At 42.1% G+C, this 17524-nt stretch overlaps 1 protein-coding gene across 1 annotated transcript; it reads left to right on the top strand.

Annotated features, from left to right (window-relative positions):
* The first annotated feature begins 1946 nt into the window (after window positions 1–1946).
* LOC139919813 (B-cell receptor CD22-like) lies at window positions 1947–14971 on the top strand. Its single transcript, XM_078282534.1, has 10 exons — window positions 1947–1963; window positions 2246–2328; window positions 4759–4980; window positions 7726–7995; window positions 9477–9737; window positions 11693–11953; window positions 12757–12847; window positions 12945–13005; window positions 14068–14276; window positions 14485–14971. Exons 2-10 carry the CDS (start codon window positions 2274–2276, stop codon window positions 14564–14566), a joined length of 1512 nt encoding a protein of 503 aa, XP_078138660.1. The 5' UTR covers window positions 1947–1963; window positions 2246–2273; the 3' UTR covers window positions 14567–14971.
* The last annotated feature ends 2553 nt before the right edge of the window (window positions 14972–17524 follow it).

Genomic DNA, 17524 nt, shown 5'->3' with positions numbered 1-17524 from the left:
CCAGAACGCAGCGGCGCGTCTGGTCTTCAACCGGCCCAAAAGAGCACATGTCACTCCGCTGTTCATATCCCTCCACTGGCTCCCAGTCGCTGCCCGCATCAAGTTCAAGTCCTTGATGCTCGCCTACAAAGCAGCAACCAAAACAGCTCCGACCTACCTGAACTCCCTCATTCAGGTCTACGCTCCCTCCCGCTCACTACGCTCTGCCAAGGAGCGGCGCCTGGTGCTGCCACCACAACAAGGCCCTAAGTCTCTAGCCAGACTCTTCTTCTGTGGTTCCTCGGTGGTGGAACGAGTTACCAAACTCCATTCGATCCGCAGAGTCCCTCTCAATCTTTAAGAAAAGGCTAAAGACCCAGGGGCCGGATTCACAAAAAAAAAATCTTCTCAAGTGCCATTTTTTTCCTAACTTTAGTCTTAAGAAAAAAAATAGGAAAAAATGCTATTCTCAAAAACAATTCTTATATATTTTCTTAACTTTCTTCTTATGTTTCTTCACCTGTCTTAAAATCCCTACAGTGAAAAGGTAAGCCTCTAATATCATATATTTAAACACATTTTAGACAAGTAGGTTATAGTTCAAAGTCTTCATAGGTTCCCCTACACCTAACATTAAGATTAACATGTATTGTAAAGCTTTATTTGTTGTAGGGTCAAGTAGGCCTCTGTCTCATGTCTGCTGAAAATAAGCTAGCAAATTTTACAGTTACCAACAGCAATCAATGTTTAAATCTTTTCATATACTTCATCGGTTGTAGTTGCCCTAAATAGGTTTTTACCCAATTGTTTTGTCGATGGAAGCACTTTAGGTTGCCTCCTAGCCTCATCTCCTAGCCTCAATGGTAGTAAGCCTAAAGTGTATTAACCATAATTAATTCAGGACCTATTTTGAGAAGTTCTTAAGTAGGAAAATTAAAGATATTCGTAAGAAATGAGACTGTTACTAAGAAAATATTGAGGAATTGCACTTAAGAAGCTTTAGTGAACACCTTCTCACCTAATGGACTGTGTAACCAAAAAAACCACAAAAAAAAACAACTCTTTATCTGCCTCTATGCACTGCCTCGTAGCACCTATGTCCTGTTGGACCAGAACTTAGCTTTATGGCACTTACTCTCGTTGTTCTCTCCTGACTAGAACCTTGCTTGTGTTGTATTAAAATCTCATGTGTACGTCGCTTTGGATAAAAGCGTCTGCCAAATGGGAAATTAGCCGAAATTAAATTATTGTCAGACGATGATAAAGAATATAACACGTGAACATGTTTCCTACCTTTTATTGAGCAGGCTATTATTCAACTGTCCTGCAATGTGCTGCAAAATCAACATGGCTGTCCTGCAATTTGGTCATTTGGATTTGGTCACCATACACCCAGACCACAACATTTAGGTATATTTCTCTTTTTCTAGCATGGTTGTTATATATTTAGCCATTATTTGCATACAGACAATTCTCTGGTGGACCTCCATGATGGTGCCAGCTGTGGTTGATAGGAGATTTGTGATGCAACTGCAAAGCCTCAATTGTTCTCAACAACAGGTTAATGGGACACAGCTGACCCTGCTGGCTTGAAACGACCCGCTCAGCAGCTCAGAAACTGAATTATGCCACCAATTACAAAAAAGGAGTGATTAAAAACATGTCTTTCATTTTCCTTTCTGTCTTAAAATCATCTTTTTTCAGAAGATGTGTTATCATGGCGGATGCATGGGGTGTTTCGTCTGTGGGTGATACAGATAAGGCTCTCTCTCTCTTTTCTATAGATGCTTGACCGATATTAATCAGTTCATCAGCTTGCAGCAAAACTAGCCATTTCTGCTATTAAACTTGGTGATTTACCGGCATGCTGCTTTCATACATGTTAATGATGTAAAGAGGAAGGAAGCCTGCTCTTTTTTTACCATCTTGTTTCTCTCCTGTCTACAAACTGTGTCAACCACAGAAGAGCACATCCTTCTCCACTGTAAGTTCGATCAGAGAAATTGTGTTTTAATGTTTTGTTTTATGGCTTATTGCTTAGAAATTTAACAGCCATTTGAAAAGTTATCATGCAGGATTTAATATTATTTTGGAGAACCCAACATTGCGTTATAACTTTGTTCAATGACAAGGGTAAAGATAGAGTACAGTAGACGGCACATTGTCAGCTAAATATTAGTATAGTTGTGTTTTTGATGTGATAACTGATATATTTCTCATGTTATGTATATTAACTCCCTGCTGATGTGTTTTAACGTCTCTGAAGCCTCAACAGAGAGAGGAGAGGACCAGCTATGAGTTTTACAGCGGCAGCAAGTGGATTTCTTGTCTTCCTTCTGTCTGTGCCAGGTATTGTACATTTACATTTTCATTTTAGGCATTTTGCTGGCATACTCTGTAAGAGCAACATACAGAGAGTGTAAGGGTAGAATAAGCTTAAATTCCCAGCTGCCTAGATTGCATTATATTTACTATTCAAAGCATCAATACTAAGGAGTGCAAAGGTCGAGGCCTCACTGCCCTGACCATCAGTCTCTTTGTACAAGATGCAAAAAACAAAAGTAAGGCTCTGTTGTGATGTGATGTATATCTTTACAACTTTACAACACCAGACCTTCTCTTCCATTTCTTTAAAACTGGAGGTTCTTGAGTGTCTGTGTGGTTTGTTTTAGTGTTCAAATCCTAGAATCATCTTTATCTGTCATACAGTGAACATACAGTATCCTGTGTTGTGGTCATGACTGAAGCCCTCAGTTTAAGTCTTCACACAAGCGATGCCTCTCTTTATCCCTGTACCTACAGACTGTCAATTGTAAAGTGTTGTGCACATTAAAGACAGTGTGGGAAATGCTATTTCAGTGCAACCGGAATTGCATTTGGTGGTTCAAAAAAAATTCAAAATGGACTTGTGTTTATTCATCTAAAGTTCATCTCCAAAAGGCTACATGTCCATGTTGAGGGAAAAATGAATCATTCACGAGCTAAAATATAGAGAATCCCACCAGCAGCCAGTGTTATTACTTTCACATTTACAAGTACTACTTTCTTTTAAAAAGTACCGCAATTTGTGTTTTGTTGTTTAGTGAGAATATGTGTGACTATTCATGGCAGATATCTCCTCATTTCTCATGGCAGATTTCTCATTTGCCAACTTTAACTTTACTATGTCAACATTATTATTTTCTTATCATACATCTGTACCAAACATCAGTGTGTGCCGTGTGCATTTATGGTTAATACTAATGGGCGTTTGGATCATCTAGGTGTCACATAGTGACTTTGAATACTTTCCCACAACTCAGTGATCAGCATTTATCTACAGTTTCTTGTCACACAGCAGCAACATGACCACAGTGTCAACAGGGAGGGAACAAACAGAGTGTGAACAAGTACAGACTCTATTTTATTTCATGCATCTCGCCCTTCTCATTATTTATGTTCTACCTTTTATCCTGTTCAGTAAAACTGCCTCATGGTCCACTGGTCCAATGCATTCCTGTTCCTTCTCTACACCTCCATACTGTACGACACCCTGCCTCAATCCACATAACAACTAACTGTAGAAAGCATGTGTACATCTTCCACTGTCCTTTGCACTGTAAATTCATAATATGTATGACTGAACATACAGTTTGTCTGTAGACTGCCCTAAGCCTGTGTTCGCCCTGGCTTAACCCAGAGCTGACATTATAAACATCAGAAACTTTATATATATGTATAGCCAATTTCAAAATAGAAGTTACAAAGTGCCCAACAAACAGGAAGTGAAAAGAAAGGGGAACAAAACAAAAAAGTTCTACAGAACAGGTCCCAGGTTTTTACTTCATGAACTGAATACAACAGTGCAGTACTGCTGCTTTACTGCTCCACCCCTGAGAGAAATTGTTTGGAAAATGTATTTTTCTGAATTTCTTTCCCTTTTATCAGCTGTCAGAACACAACATGATCTGGCAATTGTCTGTTTGGAAGATGTTTGTGTTACATTTAAGACACACTGTAGGCATTTGGCTGACACTTTTAACCCCAGTGACTTCCAATGAGTGCAACAGCAGAAAGCACTTAAAGGAATAGTTCACCAAAATAATGAATATTCTGTCATTATCTACTCACCCTCATGCCAGATGAAACACGGGTGAAGTTTGTTAGTCCATATAACACAACTCTGTAGCAGCGTTCTCCAAAACAACTGAAGTGAAAGGGGTCCGGTTCTTTAGAGTTCCAAAAAGGGCAAAAAATGACAATAAAATTATTTCATACAGCTTGTGCAGAATAATCCAAGTGTTCTGTATATTTACTCCATTATTTCACTACTGCCGTTGTCCTTGTGTGTCCATGCTCTGCTCAACGAGAACACACAACCTTCCAGCAGTGTAAACTATTCTGTTAAATGGAAGCCACAGCATCCAGAGGTATTAAATATTCCTGTGTCCCTAGAATGATAATGTATTATATTCAAGCCTTACAAGATGCATATTCAGTTCTACTTAGATAGATGCATGATGAGGAACTTCTATGATAGCTACTGCAGCACTTGTTATTCTGAGGAGTTTGAAGCTCGCCCACGTTCCCTTTTCCCAAAAGCATCTTGGTACAAAGATCCTCTTTGTCTCATTGACTTACAGTGGACCTGAGATGATGTGAGTGCCAAAGTGGTTATGGGAAATGTAGTCCAGGTCTCCAGCAGGTTCACAAACTGCAGCAGCTCCACTACAGATGAAAGTCTGTCCTCTAATGTTTTTATGAATCTGATTCTGGTTTCTGATGTTCTCTGTGTTACAGTGGTACAGGGTCAGGATGACTGGGGAGTGACTTACACTTCTACTGAGATCTGTGCCTTAAAAGGATCGACAGTGGACATACGCTGCACCTACAGATACCCATACAGCTTAAACCGCCTTACTACCACAGTTGAAAAAACTTTATGGTTTACTAAATTGGAGGGTGATAAATATGTGGATCTGAGAACAGACTCAGAGTATGAAGGTCGTGTGGAGTATCATGGTGATCAGACGAACTCTATCCTGAGAATCACAGACCTGAGAGAGACTGACTCAGCTGTGTACAAGTTCAGGTTCATAACAAACCATCCAACAGGGAAATATACTGGTTCACCTGGAGTCACTTTGACTGTCACAGGTAACATTTTGATCAGATGATTTGTTAATTCAGTTCCAAATATGTGTGTGGGTGTGTGTGTGTGTGCGTGTGCGTGTGCCTGTGTGTGTGTGTGTGTGTGTGTGTGTGTGGTTGAAGGTTTAGTCTCCAATGACATTTCTGTTCCATGTTCATATATCCAGATCTCCAGGTGCAGGTGACCAGATCAAGAGTCACTCGTCATTCTACCCAGGCAGAGCTGAAGTGTCACAGCAGTTGCCGTCTAGTTGGTCGTCCTTCCTACGTCTGGTACCAGAATGGACAGAAAATTAAGGAAGGAGCTTCTTCTTCTTATACAGACTATTTTGATCCTGGAGAAAGACTTTCCTGTGCTGTTAAAGGACTTGAGGATTTCCGCTCTCCTTCAGTGTGTGAGTTTACTCCACAGTGTGTCACTAACATAACATCATCTGGTTGAGCCTTTTATCTAATTTACTGTACCATGACTGCATGTATTTAATATGGGTGACCCCAGTACAAATCAAACCCCCCACCCTGTCTGTGTTAGTGCCATGCTCTACCCATTGAGCTATACAGGAACACTGCTGCTGTCAGTTTCCCAACAAGAATACAACCTGCTCTGTATCACTGCAGTAAAAGATGAAATTCTAACAATTCTGTTTAAAAACGATTTCATCTTTCAGGTGTCCATGATGATCAAAACTGCAACAGAGTGACTTACACCGACAGAAGCATCTGTGCCTTGAAGGGCTCATCAGTGGACATTTCTTGCACATACAACACTGATGAGTATTATGTTAAATCTAAATTCTGGTTCAGCCCCAAATACGGTGATCGATGGCAGGATTCCTCACAACCTGAGGACCTTAGTGGGGACTCAGAGTATGCAGGTCGCGTTCAGCAGCTTGAAGCAGGGAGAGGACGCTCCACTCTGAGAATCACTGACCTGAGAGAGAGCGATTCAGCCGAGTATCGCTTCAAATTCAAAACACGGTGGTTTGAATGGGGAAATGATTTTCCTGGTACAACTCTGACTGTCACAGGTACTGTTGAACACAAACTGATATATACAACAGCATGGTACATTTAAACTAACTGATGACATCTGGAGAATACCGTTGAATATTGTAAGAACAGTTTAATGTAAAATTGATAGAGATTATATGATCATCATGAATTTGTGTTCATCCCAATTCAGAGATTAATTGGATGATCCATTTAACTTACTAATACTCCACAGTATTTAACATCTAGGAATTGTAACTGCTATTTTGACTGTGTGTGCGTGCGTGTGTGTGATTGGTAACCAGGTCTACAATTTCCTAATAATTTCCTAGAAAGGAACTGTTAATTTCTTAGGAAGTTTCCTGGAAAGAACCATGAAATGATGTAGTGGTTATATAGGAAATGTAAGGAGCAGTCTGGTGAGTCGATAAGATACTGTCAATTTCTAAAAGAAGTTCCTGGAAAGAACTGCAAAACTATAAACTGTTTATTGGAAAAATAATAGGTAGAGGTCAATTATCAGAAGTCATTATTCATAGAATTATATAATATAGTTATTTGTTGAATTCTTAATTTTAGTTAATTTCTAATTTTCCATATAACTACTACATAATTTCATGGTTCTGTCTGGGAAACAACAGAAGAAATTGGAGGAACTTACCATCTACCATTGAACTCCTTCTATATTTTCCTTATAATTAGAACATAATTTCATGGTTCTTTCCAGGAAACTTCCTAAGAAATTAACAGTTCCTCTCTAGGAAATTATTAGGAAATTGCGGACCCAGAAAATTAAGTGTTACCGTGTGATTGAGTATTTAGTCTCCAATGACATTTCTGTTCCTTGTTCACATATCCAGATCTCCAGGTGCAGGTGACCAAATTATCAGTCAATCGTTATTCTACCTGGGCAGAGCTGAAGTGTCACAGCAGTTGTCGTCTAGCTGGTCGTCCTTCCTACGTCTGGTACAAGAATGGATGGAATATTAAGGAAGGAACTTCTTCTTCTTATTCAGGCTACTTTGATCCTGGAGACAGTTATTCCTGTGCTGTAAACGGATATGAGGCTTCCCCAGTGTGTGAGTTTACTCCACAGTGTGTCACTAACATAACACCATCTGGTGGAGCTTTTTACCTAATGTACTGTACCATGACTGCATGTATTTAGGTTAGGCTATGTAGAATAGGTATGCTGTTATGTCTTGCTTTAATCTGCTTTTGTGTGTCTTGTGTTTTCCCTGATGTTTGTCCTATATCATTCTGTTCTATGGTTGATTGTTGATCAGTTATATGTTATTAGGCTCATTTTCTGTAAAGTCCTTGGAGGCATGCATGTGATAAAGGACCATATAAATAAACAAACTTGAACTGGATTTAATATGGGTGTGACCCCAGTGGGAATCCCCCCCTCCCCCCCTCAGTTTGTCTTTCTGAATATTTGACTCTTTCAATTATTTAACCTTTGCACTTCATCAACATAACTATCAGCTTCATTCACAAGCCTGCTTCTCTAACCTTCAGGATCCTGCCATCCCACAGCTATGAACTATTAACCTTTTAAATAAGTTCCATGATAGAACACGTCCTCATCTTAAAGTTAATGTATGTTAATATCATATATTCCAGATGCTCCGAAGGTTCCTTCAGTGTTGGTGAGTTCCTCTGGTGAAATAGTGGAGGGCAGTTCAGTGACTCTGACCTGCAGCAGTGATGCCAACCCAGCAGCTACTTACACCTGGTACAAGGAGAATGGAAATCCAGACCATAAACCTTTGAAAACAGGACCACAGCTTGACTTTATTTCCATCCAGTCCTCTGACTCTGGAGAGTATTACTGTGCAGCTGAGAATGAGTTGGGGGGAAAGAGATCTGCCTCCATCTCTATTAATGTGAAATGTGAGTGAAATACAACTCGTGTTTGTATGATTATACAATGTAGTTTAGTAGTAGTTTAGTTTTTATTTATGAAGGGTTTTGCTAAGCAGACATGCTCTTTTTCAGCACTGCCCTGCTTCACATTTCATATTTTCACAACGGAAAGACTTCTATGGAACCGGCAGGCCTGAGACTTTTAAAATCTTTTTATATCTGCGTTGCTTGACTCACCATTGGCCCAAAGTCGACTCCCGCTACTCCAGATTGCCAATCCGCCCCTGACTGTTGCTCACAGAGAAGCTCCACTGGAGATTCAAACCAGAGATCTTCTTGTCACAAGCCTACTTTTCTACCCTAACTACTATTAAAAGATAAGTTCGGTGATTTTGGACCGATATATAATTTCTCTCTTACATACCTGTAGTACTTAGACCTGCAGACAATATTGGCTCCAGAGTCAGCTGTTGGTTGAAACAGCGAGCTCCGTTGCCTCTTGCTGCTAACAATGAGTCCAAACTGTTTGTCAAAATATCTCCAAAAAGCCATTTGTAGGCTCCACAGTGGAGTTGAGAATGAACGGAAAAGTTGCAAAATAGATTAATTAAAATTAGCTCTGATTTCAAGACACAATTCTGCCATTACACACAGTTTCACTAATCAGGAATTCACAGAAGTATTTTTCTCTGCTGCAGCACCCACTGCTGTGGGGTGAAAGAGCGTTACTGATGGAGTGATCTAGTTTTGTGGACGGTCAGGTGAGACTGTAAACAGTTGCACATGGAGCTGGGTAGAGTTTGATAGAAGACTGTCCACTGAATGAAAATGGTGCAGTGATGCTGCTTTCCGGGCCGTGGAAAGACTTTGGTTGGTCTTCATATCGTTTTCACAGACTGGCTTTTTTGGAGATATTTTGACAAACCCTGTTTGGACTGCTTGTTAGCAGCAAGAGGCAACAGAGCTCGCCATTTCAACAGACAGCTGACTTGGGAGTCAATATTATCTGTGGGTCCAAGTACTACAGGTATGTAAGAGACACATTATATATAGGTCCAAAATCGACAAACGTATCCTTTAACTGTTTAAATATGTTCCATGATAAAATACATCCTCATCTTAAAGTTAATCTATGTTAATACCATATCCTGTAGATGCTCCAAAGTTCCCCTCAGTGTTGGTGAATCACTCTGGTGAAATAGTGGAGGGCAGTTCAGTGAATCTGACCTGCAGCAGTGATGCCAACCCAGCAGCTACTTACACCTGGTACAAGGAGAATGGAAATCAAAGCCTTAAATCTCCCAGTACAGAACCACAGCCTGACTTTGTTTCCATCCAGTCCTCTGACTCTGGAGAGTATTACTGTGTAGCTGAAAATGAGTTGGGGGGAAACAGATCTGACTCCATCTCTATTAATGTGAAATGTGAGTGAAACTGCTGTAAAAGCAACAAACATCTTAAATCTGTCAACTCTTTTTTAACCATCCATGTTAATCCATGTCCTCCAGATGGTCCCAAGAACACTTCAGTGTTGGTGAGTCCCTCTGGTGAAACAGTGGAGGGCAGTTCAGTGACTCTGACCTGCAGCAGTGATGCCAACCCAGCAGCTACTTACACCTGGTACAAGGAGAACCGAACACTGCATCAAGGACCAGAGGAAAGTTACAGTTTCACCTCCATCAGCTCTGAGGACAGCGGGACGTACCACTGTCAATCTGAGAATCAATATGGACAGTTCAACTCTTCCTCTCTATTCATAGATGTCCAATGTAAGTAGAAAGCATTAGCAAATCTCTTAGGCCGACAATGACTTTACAAGAGCATGATGACACTCTAGTCATGCAAACCCCCTGAGAACAGGGAGCTATCAATAGTTAGAGCACTAACTTACTTAATAACTTCCACCCTATATCCCTTCCCCTCCTCGACAAAATAATTGCAGGTATGAAACCCACTTCCAGCTGCCTTGACTTCATCCCAGCTATAGGCTCTTGAAGGAGGCTTCATCAATTACTGACCTTTTTGAACAAAAACAATATATTTGAAAAATTCCAATCTGGTTTTCGAGCACACTACAGAATCAGCCCCGTTGAAGGTAACAAATGATCTCATCCTTGCAGCGGATGCAGGTAATTGCTCTATTCTCATCCTCTTAGATCTCAGTGCAGCCTTCGATACTATTGATCACACAATCCTTATCGACTGCTTGCGGTAGTGGGTAGGCATCTCTGGGTCAGCTCTCAATTGTTGTTGTTTCTCGGTCTCTGTAGGCAAGTCATTCTCCACCCCTGCCTATACTCCTTGTGGGGTTCCTCAGGGTTCAATCTTAGGCCCCCTCTTGTTTTCTCTGTACATGCTTCCACTAGGTCAAATTATTCAGAAATACAACATATCTTTTCATTGTTATGCTGACGATTCACAGCTCTACCTTCTGCTCAAACCTGATAACCAGGCTAAGCTACATATACTGTTTGAATGCCTAGAGGACATTCAATCCTGGAAGGCACAGAACTTCCTCCAACTGAATGAAAATAAGACTGAGGTCTTATTGTTTGGCCCCCCTGCCTCCACTAATACCATTACCCAGAGCCTGGATCAGTTATCCAGGTATGTTAAACCACATGCCAAAAACCTAGGGGTGATACTTGATGGCGCTTTGAACTTTGATAAACAGATCAGCTCAGTTGTGAAATCTAGCTTCTTCCAACTCAGGGTTATTTCCAAAATCAGGCCTTTTCTGTCCTTCTCAGACCTGGAAAAACTAATTCATGCATTAATATCCTCCTGACTTAACTACTGTAACGCTACGGCTAGATTGCTGTCCAGACGTAAAAAAAGAGACCACACCAATCCTGGCTTCACTACACTGGCTCCCTGTCCATTTCAGAATTCAATTCAAAATCCTCCTGTTTGTTTTTAAAGCGTTGCATGGTCTCGCCCCTGGCTACATTTCTGAACTCCTGACCCCCCACACCACTGTTAGGCCCCTTAGGTCCACTGACAAAGGTCTTGACTAAAGAAATCTGGTGACAGGGCCTTTTCTGTAGCAGCTCCTAAACTGTTGAATAGTCTCCCAGAAAAAATGTGATCTGCTGATTCGGTTGACGCATTAAAGAGTCGTCTTAAAACCCACTTTTACTCGCCATCCTTTTGCTCTGATTGATCAGGTGTATGTAGATGTATACTCATGGCTGTGTCTACTTATTTTATTTTTCTGCTCTTATGTGTTTTTCTTTATTCTTCTTGTTTTACTCCTTGCACTTTTTTGTTGTTTTGTTCATATTCCTTGCATTTTTATTCTTGCTTTGTTTTTAACCAATCTCTGTAAAGCACTTTGGTACACACTTGTTTTGTTTTTAAATTGCTATCCTACTATAAAATGAGGAAAACTCTGTCTGTCTGCATCCATTTTGCTCCTCAATGGGTTGGCCAATCAATCTGAAACTGCACGTGGGCATTGAGCACTGGCATAGGCAGGGACTGACGAAGCTGAGTTGTGGCACGTGCATCCCCGGGTATGGACTAGTATAAATGAACTTGAACTTGAACTTGAACCTGAAAAGCTCAAGCGCGCTTGTTCAGAAATAACAGCCCTCAGGAGACATTCATTGGCTAATCAGAATTGAGATTTCTACGAAACCGTGTAATAAGCTAACATATTATATTACTCACAATGCAAATTTCTATGACTATGAAATGTGTCTCTATACATATTGTCTTCCAGATTCTCCGAAGGTTCCCTCAGTGTTGGTGAGTTCCTCTGGTGAAATAGTGGAGGGCAGTTCAGTGACTCTGACCTGCAGCAGTGATGCCAACCCAGCAGCTACTTACACCTGGTACAAGGAGAATGAATCCTCACCGAAAGCATCAGGACAGACCTTCACCATCACTGACATCAGACCTGAACACAGTGGGAATTATTATTGTAAAGCCCATAACAGAAGAGGACATAATAACTCCACTTTACAGTTGACTGTTGTGGCAGGTACACGTCCGTTCTGTACCAGAGGTCATCCATGTCGTAACACACCATCTAATGCAATGCAAAATATGTCATGGGCTGCCAGGGCTTTGCACTGCTTAAACAGTGCATACCATAATTCCTCTAAGCACTGTGCATTCCAAAAAGTGTTACACATGAACGAATGAACAAGCAAACAAATCAATGAATGAGAGAGCACACAGAGCCCAGCTCTTATAGAAGCGTCCCCCGAGCACCTAAGAACACACTGATTCATTTAGCACACAACATGACACAGAGGCTTTCCATGTCTGGCGCCATCATCAGGTATACTAGAGAATTGGCTGTGTGCAAATAATGTTAATCTTACAACTAGGCAAGAAAAAGACAGATAACTGAAAAAAAGTGTTGTGATTTGAGTGTAGGTCAATTCAGTAGGCCTAATAAGCAAAAGTGAATTGAGATTTGTTTCTAAATTTAGGTTACTATGACTCATTACTTAAAATTTCACATTTACATGTGAAATTTACTGTGTTCTTATATGAAATAGTAATTTCATATAAGAACACAGTTTACATACTGGAAATGTGTTTTTAGAATGCTATTTGTGTATTAGGAGGGCCATAATTCTGAATTATCTTAAAAAATACCTTTAGTGGTGAGTATGACATGACCCAGTTACTCATTAAGAGACAGACTTGAGAATTTTTTTATCAGCAAATATATTGTATATTGTTGATTTTTGTCAGATTATCAGTCAGTAATGGACCTTAACATCCTGTAATCCCCTAAATAATTGTACATATTTTCATCTGATCTCTTCCCAGCCCCATGGAAAACAACAGCTGCTGCTGTAACTACTACTCTTCTCCTGGTTATCATATTCCTCATAGGCCTATTTGTCTTCCTATGGATTAGGTGAGCAATTCTGTTTCACTGTGGTTATGTTCTCTTAGACATTTAAAATTCAGTAATTTGTTCAGTAATTCAGTTGTTCGTTCATTCTCCTAACCAGAAGGAAGAGGGCCTCCAAACAACCATCTGGACCTGGACAAAGACCAGACAACGGGCTGCAGGTGAGGAAGAGGAATTAAATTAAAGTTCAGTGCAAAAGAAAACCACTTTCCTCATGCAGTCTGTCTCCCCAGCTCAGACTGCAGAGTCACAACTTGGAAGCTCATCTGACTGAGTATCACTTCATGTCTCTCTTTCCTCTACCTTCTTCACGCAAATAAATCCTCCTCTCCCCATCACCCTCTCTTCTATCTTCCTCCTCTTGCACTCAATCAACTTCCTCTCTTGTTTATTAAAAACTTTTCTACCTTTTCTCCCTGCCTTGTGTTTCTTTACCTAGCTCTTCTCTGTCATAAATTTGCATCTTATTGAGACAGGAATATTTGTTTCATGATCAGCGTGGGCAGTGTAGCTTTGACCCTTTCAATCCCGGTTGCTTGTCATGTTGGTGAATTTAAAAAGTGTATTGTACTGATGCATTAAATTGTATTTGGTCTGAATAAGAAAGTCAGCTAAACGTCTAAAATATAATAGAAATGTCTGCAGAGGGGGGGGTGGTGAGGTTCACCAATCAAATTGAAGAACACAGACAGTTCCATCCACAGTAATGTTACTACTTTGAACAGAAAGGCCTCACCGATAGAGCGACCAGGAAAATTTTACAATTACAATTTGCCATTTGGCAGACGCTTTTATTCAAATCAACGTACACATGAGATTTTAATACAACACAAGCAAGGATCTAGTCAGGAGAGAACGAGAGTAAGTGCCATAAAGCTAAGTTCTGGTCCAACAGGACATAGGTGCTACGAGGCAGTGCATAGAGGCAGATAAAAATTATTATTTACACAGTCCATCAGGTAAGAAGGTGTTCGCGAAAGAGCTTTGGTAACTCATTCCACCACCAAGGAACCACAGAAGAAGAGTCTGGCTAGAGACTTGGGGCCTTGTTGTGGTGGCAGCACCAGGCGCCGCTCCTTGGCAGAGCGATTTCTTCCTACACCGTCACCCGCCCCCAGCCCCTCCCATCCTCTTGTATTTTATTTTTCCCTAAATTATATCAAATCGAAAGCGAGTTTTCTAAAATGTAAGGTAACCTTGTCTGTGTGATGTCTACCCATCAGCTAAACCAGGGTCATGTGTGTGACACGTCAGCTGCAGCACAGACACAACCGACAGACCGGCAGGACGACCTTGACTACGCCACCGTCCACTTCTCTAAGACACAGACAGATCCTCTCTACTCCAACTTCAGGCCTCAGAGAAGAGAGGAGGAGGAGGAGACTGTCCAGTATGCTGCTGTCAACTTCAAAAGACCCCAAACTGATCCTGGGTGAGCCGGCCTTCACATTACAGCTGAATGAACCAACAAATTGGCTCACTGTCCTTGCTATGAGATTAAAAATGCATGAGTTTTAAACAATGTCCAAGATTTTTATAGATTATAACCATTTTATTACCGTTGTATTGCAATGTTCTGTTTGTTTGAACCCGTTTCTTCTTATCTTCAGAATGCACTAATTTATTTTTTTGCCTCTCAGAACCAGAAGCCAGGAAGCTGATGAGGATCCATCTGAACTGTACAGCACAGTCCAAAAACCCTACACAAACCCCAGATTCTGAACACAGCACGACTTTCTGGTCTATTATTAAGACATGGTGTTATTCGATCTTTATTTAAGCAGGTAGCCACAATGAGATTAAAATTCTGTTTCTCAGGAGAGACCTGGCCAAGAAAGCAGCATCATGACAACCATAAAAGTTAAAAATATAAACAACATACAACAATGTACATATGTAAAGCTCTTGTGTGAAACCACTTAGCTTCATGTTTTTTTGCTCCTGCTTACTCAACACAGGTCAGCTCTATAAAGCATGTACCTGTTTCCAAAACCTAACTTCACTTGAAGCAAAGGAATAAAAATCTGCAAAGTATTTATGAGTTACTGCCATAGATTGTAAATATATTAACACTTCACTGTGTGTAGTTCATGTATATTGTTGAGATGAAATACGGTGACTTGTTTATGTGACATATTTTTCAGAAACCTATTTCATTAAGTAGTAATAAAGACTCAAGAAAAAAATAATATTTTGCTTATTTCTCACTGACTCCCTGCTCTTTGTCACTCAAAGTATGTAGTAGTATAAAATAAACACTAAAATCAATAAGGTGTGAATTAGGATCAGGTTGATAGATTGCTGATGACATATCTTGGCGATATTGGCGAGATATATTTTATTAAAGGGGCTGTGTGTAATTTCTGGTCCAGTGCTGCCCTCTGTCGTTCAGCGTTGTCATGACAACAACACTCCACAACAACAGAGATCGTCATCAGCATGGTGGGCAGGTTGGACTGTTTCAGAATCAACAACAATGAACGTTCTATCATTAGGGTGACCAAATGTCCCGATATGTGCGGGACATTCCCTCATTTTGACCTATTGTCCCGCGTCCCGCAACCAGATGGAATGTCCCGCATTTTGATAAACGGAAGCTTGAAAATTAAATCTATAGATTTCTATCATATTGTTATTTTCTTTTACCATGCATGCTGCACAGAGAGACGGCGCAGTCCTCCTGTGCTGTCAGGACAGGAGTGAGGAGAGGGAGTTGCTATGGTTACGGGGACGCTCTGTCTCTGCCGCTCTGAAACTGTCGCACACTGGAACTACCACTCCTAGGCCTATACTGCTGCACGTTCCCTGGAGCCCCTGGTAAAGCTCTTACTGTGGACTTTGACAAGGGCCAACAACCCTATAAGATAAGATACCATACGATAGCATTAATGCCCTTGGGGAAATTCAGGAAAAGTAGCTGGTGAAGCTACTTCTATTAGTTTTATGTTTTTTTTCTAGTTATTTTTGATAGTTTGGACTGGGTGGCAGGTTTGCGTCTCTTCATACCAACCACCAGCTCTTCAACGAACCGCCATCGCTAACCACCAGACCACTCCTTTAGAGCGGCTGGCAGGTTGTATATTTAGCCATTATTTGCATACAGACAACTCTCTGGTGGACCTTGATGCTGGCACCATGATGGTGCCAGCTGTGGCTGATAGGAGCTTTGTGATGCAACTGCAAAGCCTCAATTGTTCTTAACAACAGGCTAATAGGGCTAATAAAACCACAAAACCCCCCCCCCCAAAAAAAAACAGGCTAATGGGACACAGCTAACCCTGCTGGTTTGAAACGACCTGCTCAGCAGCTCAGAAACTGAATTATGCCACCAATTACAAAGTGATTAAAAACATCTTTCATTTTCCTTTCTGTCTTAAAATCGTCTTTTTTCAGATGTGTTATCATGGCGGATGCATGGGGTGTTTCTTCTGTGGGTGATACAGATAAGGCTCTCTCTCTCTTTTCTATAGATGCTAGTGTAGAAGTGGCAGGAATGTGGAGACGGACAACTTCTCTCGTTGACTACACCAACTCGTGTGTCATTTATTTGAAACCCACAGAGCAAGACAATTTATATCGCGCTGCCCAAAAACACAACAACACTCCGTCGAGCTGACGTCACTCAGAAAACCAAACTTTCATAAAGGGACCGTGTCTCCTTAACCCTGAGAAGCACACAATACAACTGCGTGTGTTAAACATACCCAAACCACAGATTATGGTGAATAATGTCCAAAGAGTCCACCACATATGTCCCCCCAGAATTCACCATAACAGAGAAAGTCAACGTGGAGGGGGACGGATGGCCCGGCCACAACGGCTCCGCAGAACGGGAGCGGGGGCCGGGGCGTCCGCAGGAGGAGCCTTGGGGACCCTGCGGCGGCGTGGAGGCAAGGCAGGGGGGCGCCCCCACCTCAGGGGTAGGGCCAGGCCAACGGGTCGGTCCAAGTCCAGGTGAGCTGGTTTGAGGCGGTCCACAGAAACGTGCTCCGGCTTGCCGCCGACATCCACCACAAAGTGCTTGTCCCCGGTCTCCAGGACGCGGAACGGGCTGTCGTAGGGAGGTTGCAGGGGCCCACGGTGGGCATCGTGGCGGATGAAAAAGTACCCTGCCGACTGCAGACTTGGGGACGTGAGACCGTGGGAGGCGGGGACCGGTGCGAAAACACTGGCGTTGTCCCGGAGCATGGCCCGGACCACAGTTCGGCCACCTTAGCCATGGTGAACATCAGCGGTTTGTGGTCCACAAACGCCGGGAACTGGCGGCCCTCCAGCAGGAAACGGAAATGTCGAAAGCGAGCGGTTGCCAGGCACCGCCCACCCGCTGCTCGTGCACCACGCCGACGCCATATTCCGAAGCGTCCGTGGTGATGGCGATCGGGGCCATGGGTGACGGGTGCGCCAGCATTGCGGCATTAGCCAGAGCAGTCTTAGTGTCCGTAAACACCTTGTCCCTCTCCGCGGACCAGTCCACCGCGTGTTTGGGGGCCTTGCCTTTCAGAGCCTCGTACAGGGGTCGCATGAGTCGAGCAGCTTGGGGGATAAAGCGGTGGTAAAAGTTCACCATGCCGAGGAACTCCTACAGGGACTTGATCGTGAGCGGGCGCGAGAAGTTCGTGACGGCATCCACCTTCGACGGGAGGGGGACTGCCCCGTTTTTGGTGATGCGGTGACCAAGGA

The sequence above is a fragment of the Centroberyx gerrardi genome, chromosome 3, assembly GCF_048128805.1.
Source record: "Centroberyx gerrardi isolate f3 chromosome 3, fCenGer3.hap1.cur.20231027, whole genome shotgun sequence".
Taxonomy (NCBI): domain Eukaryota; kingdom Metazoa; phylum Chordata; class Actinopteri; order Beryciformes; family Berycidae; genus Centroberyx; species Centroberyx gerrardi.
This window is presented reverse-complemented; position numbering and strand designations above follow the sequence as displayed.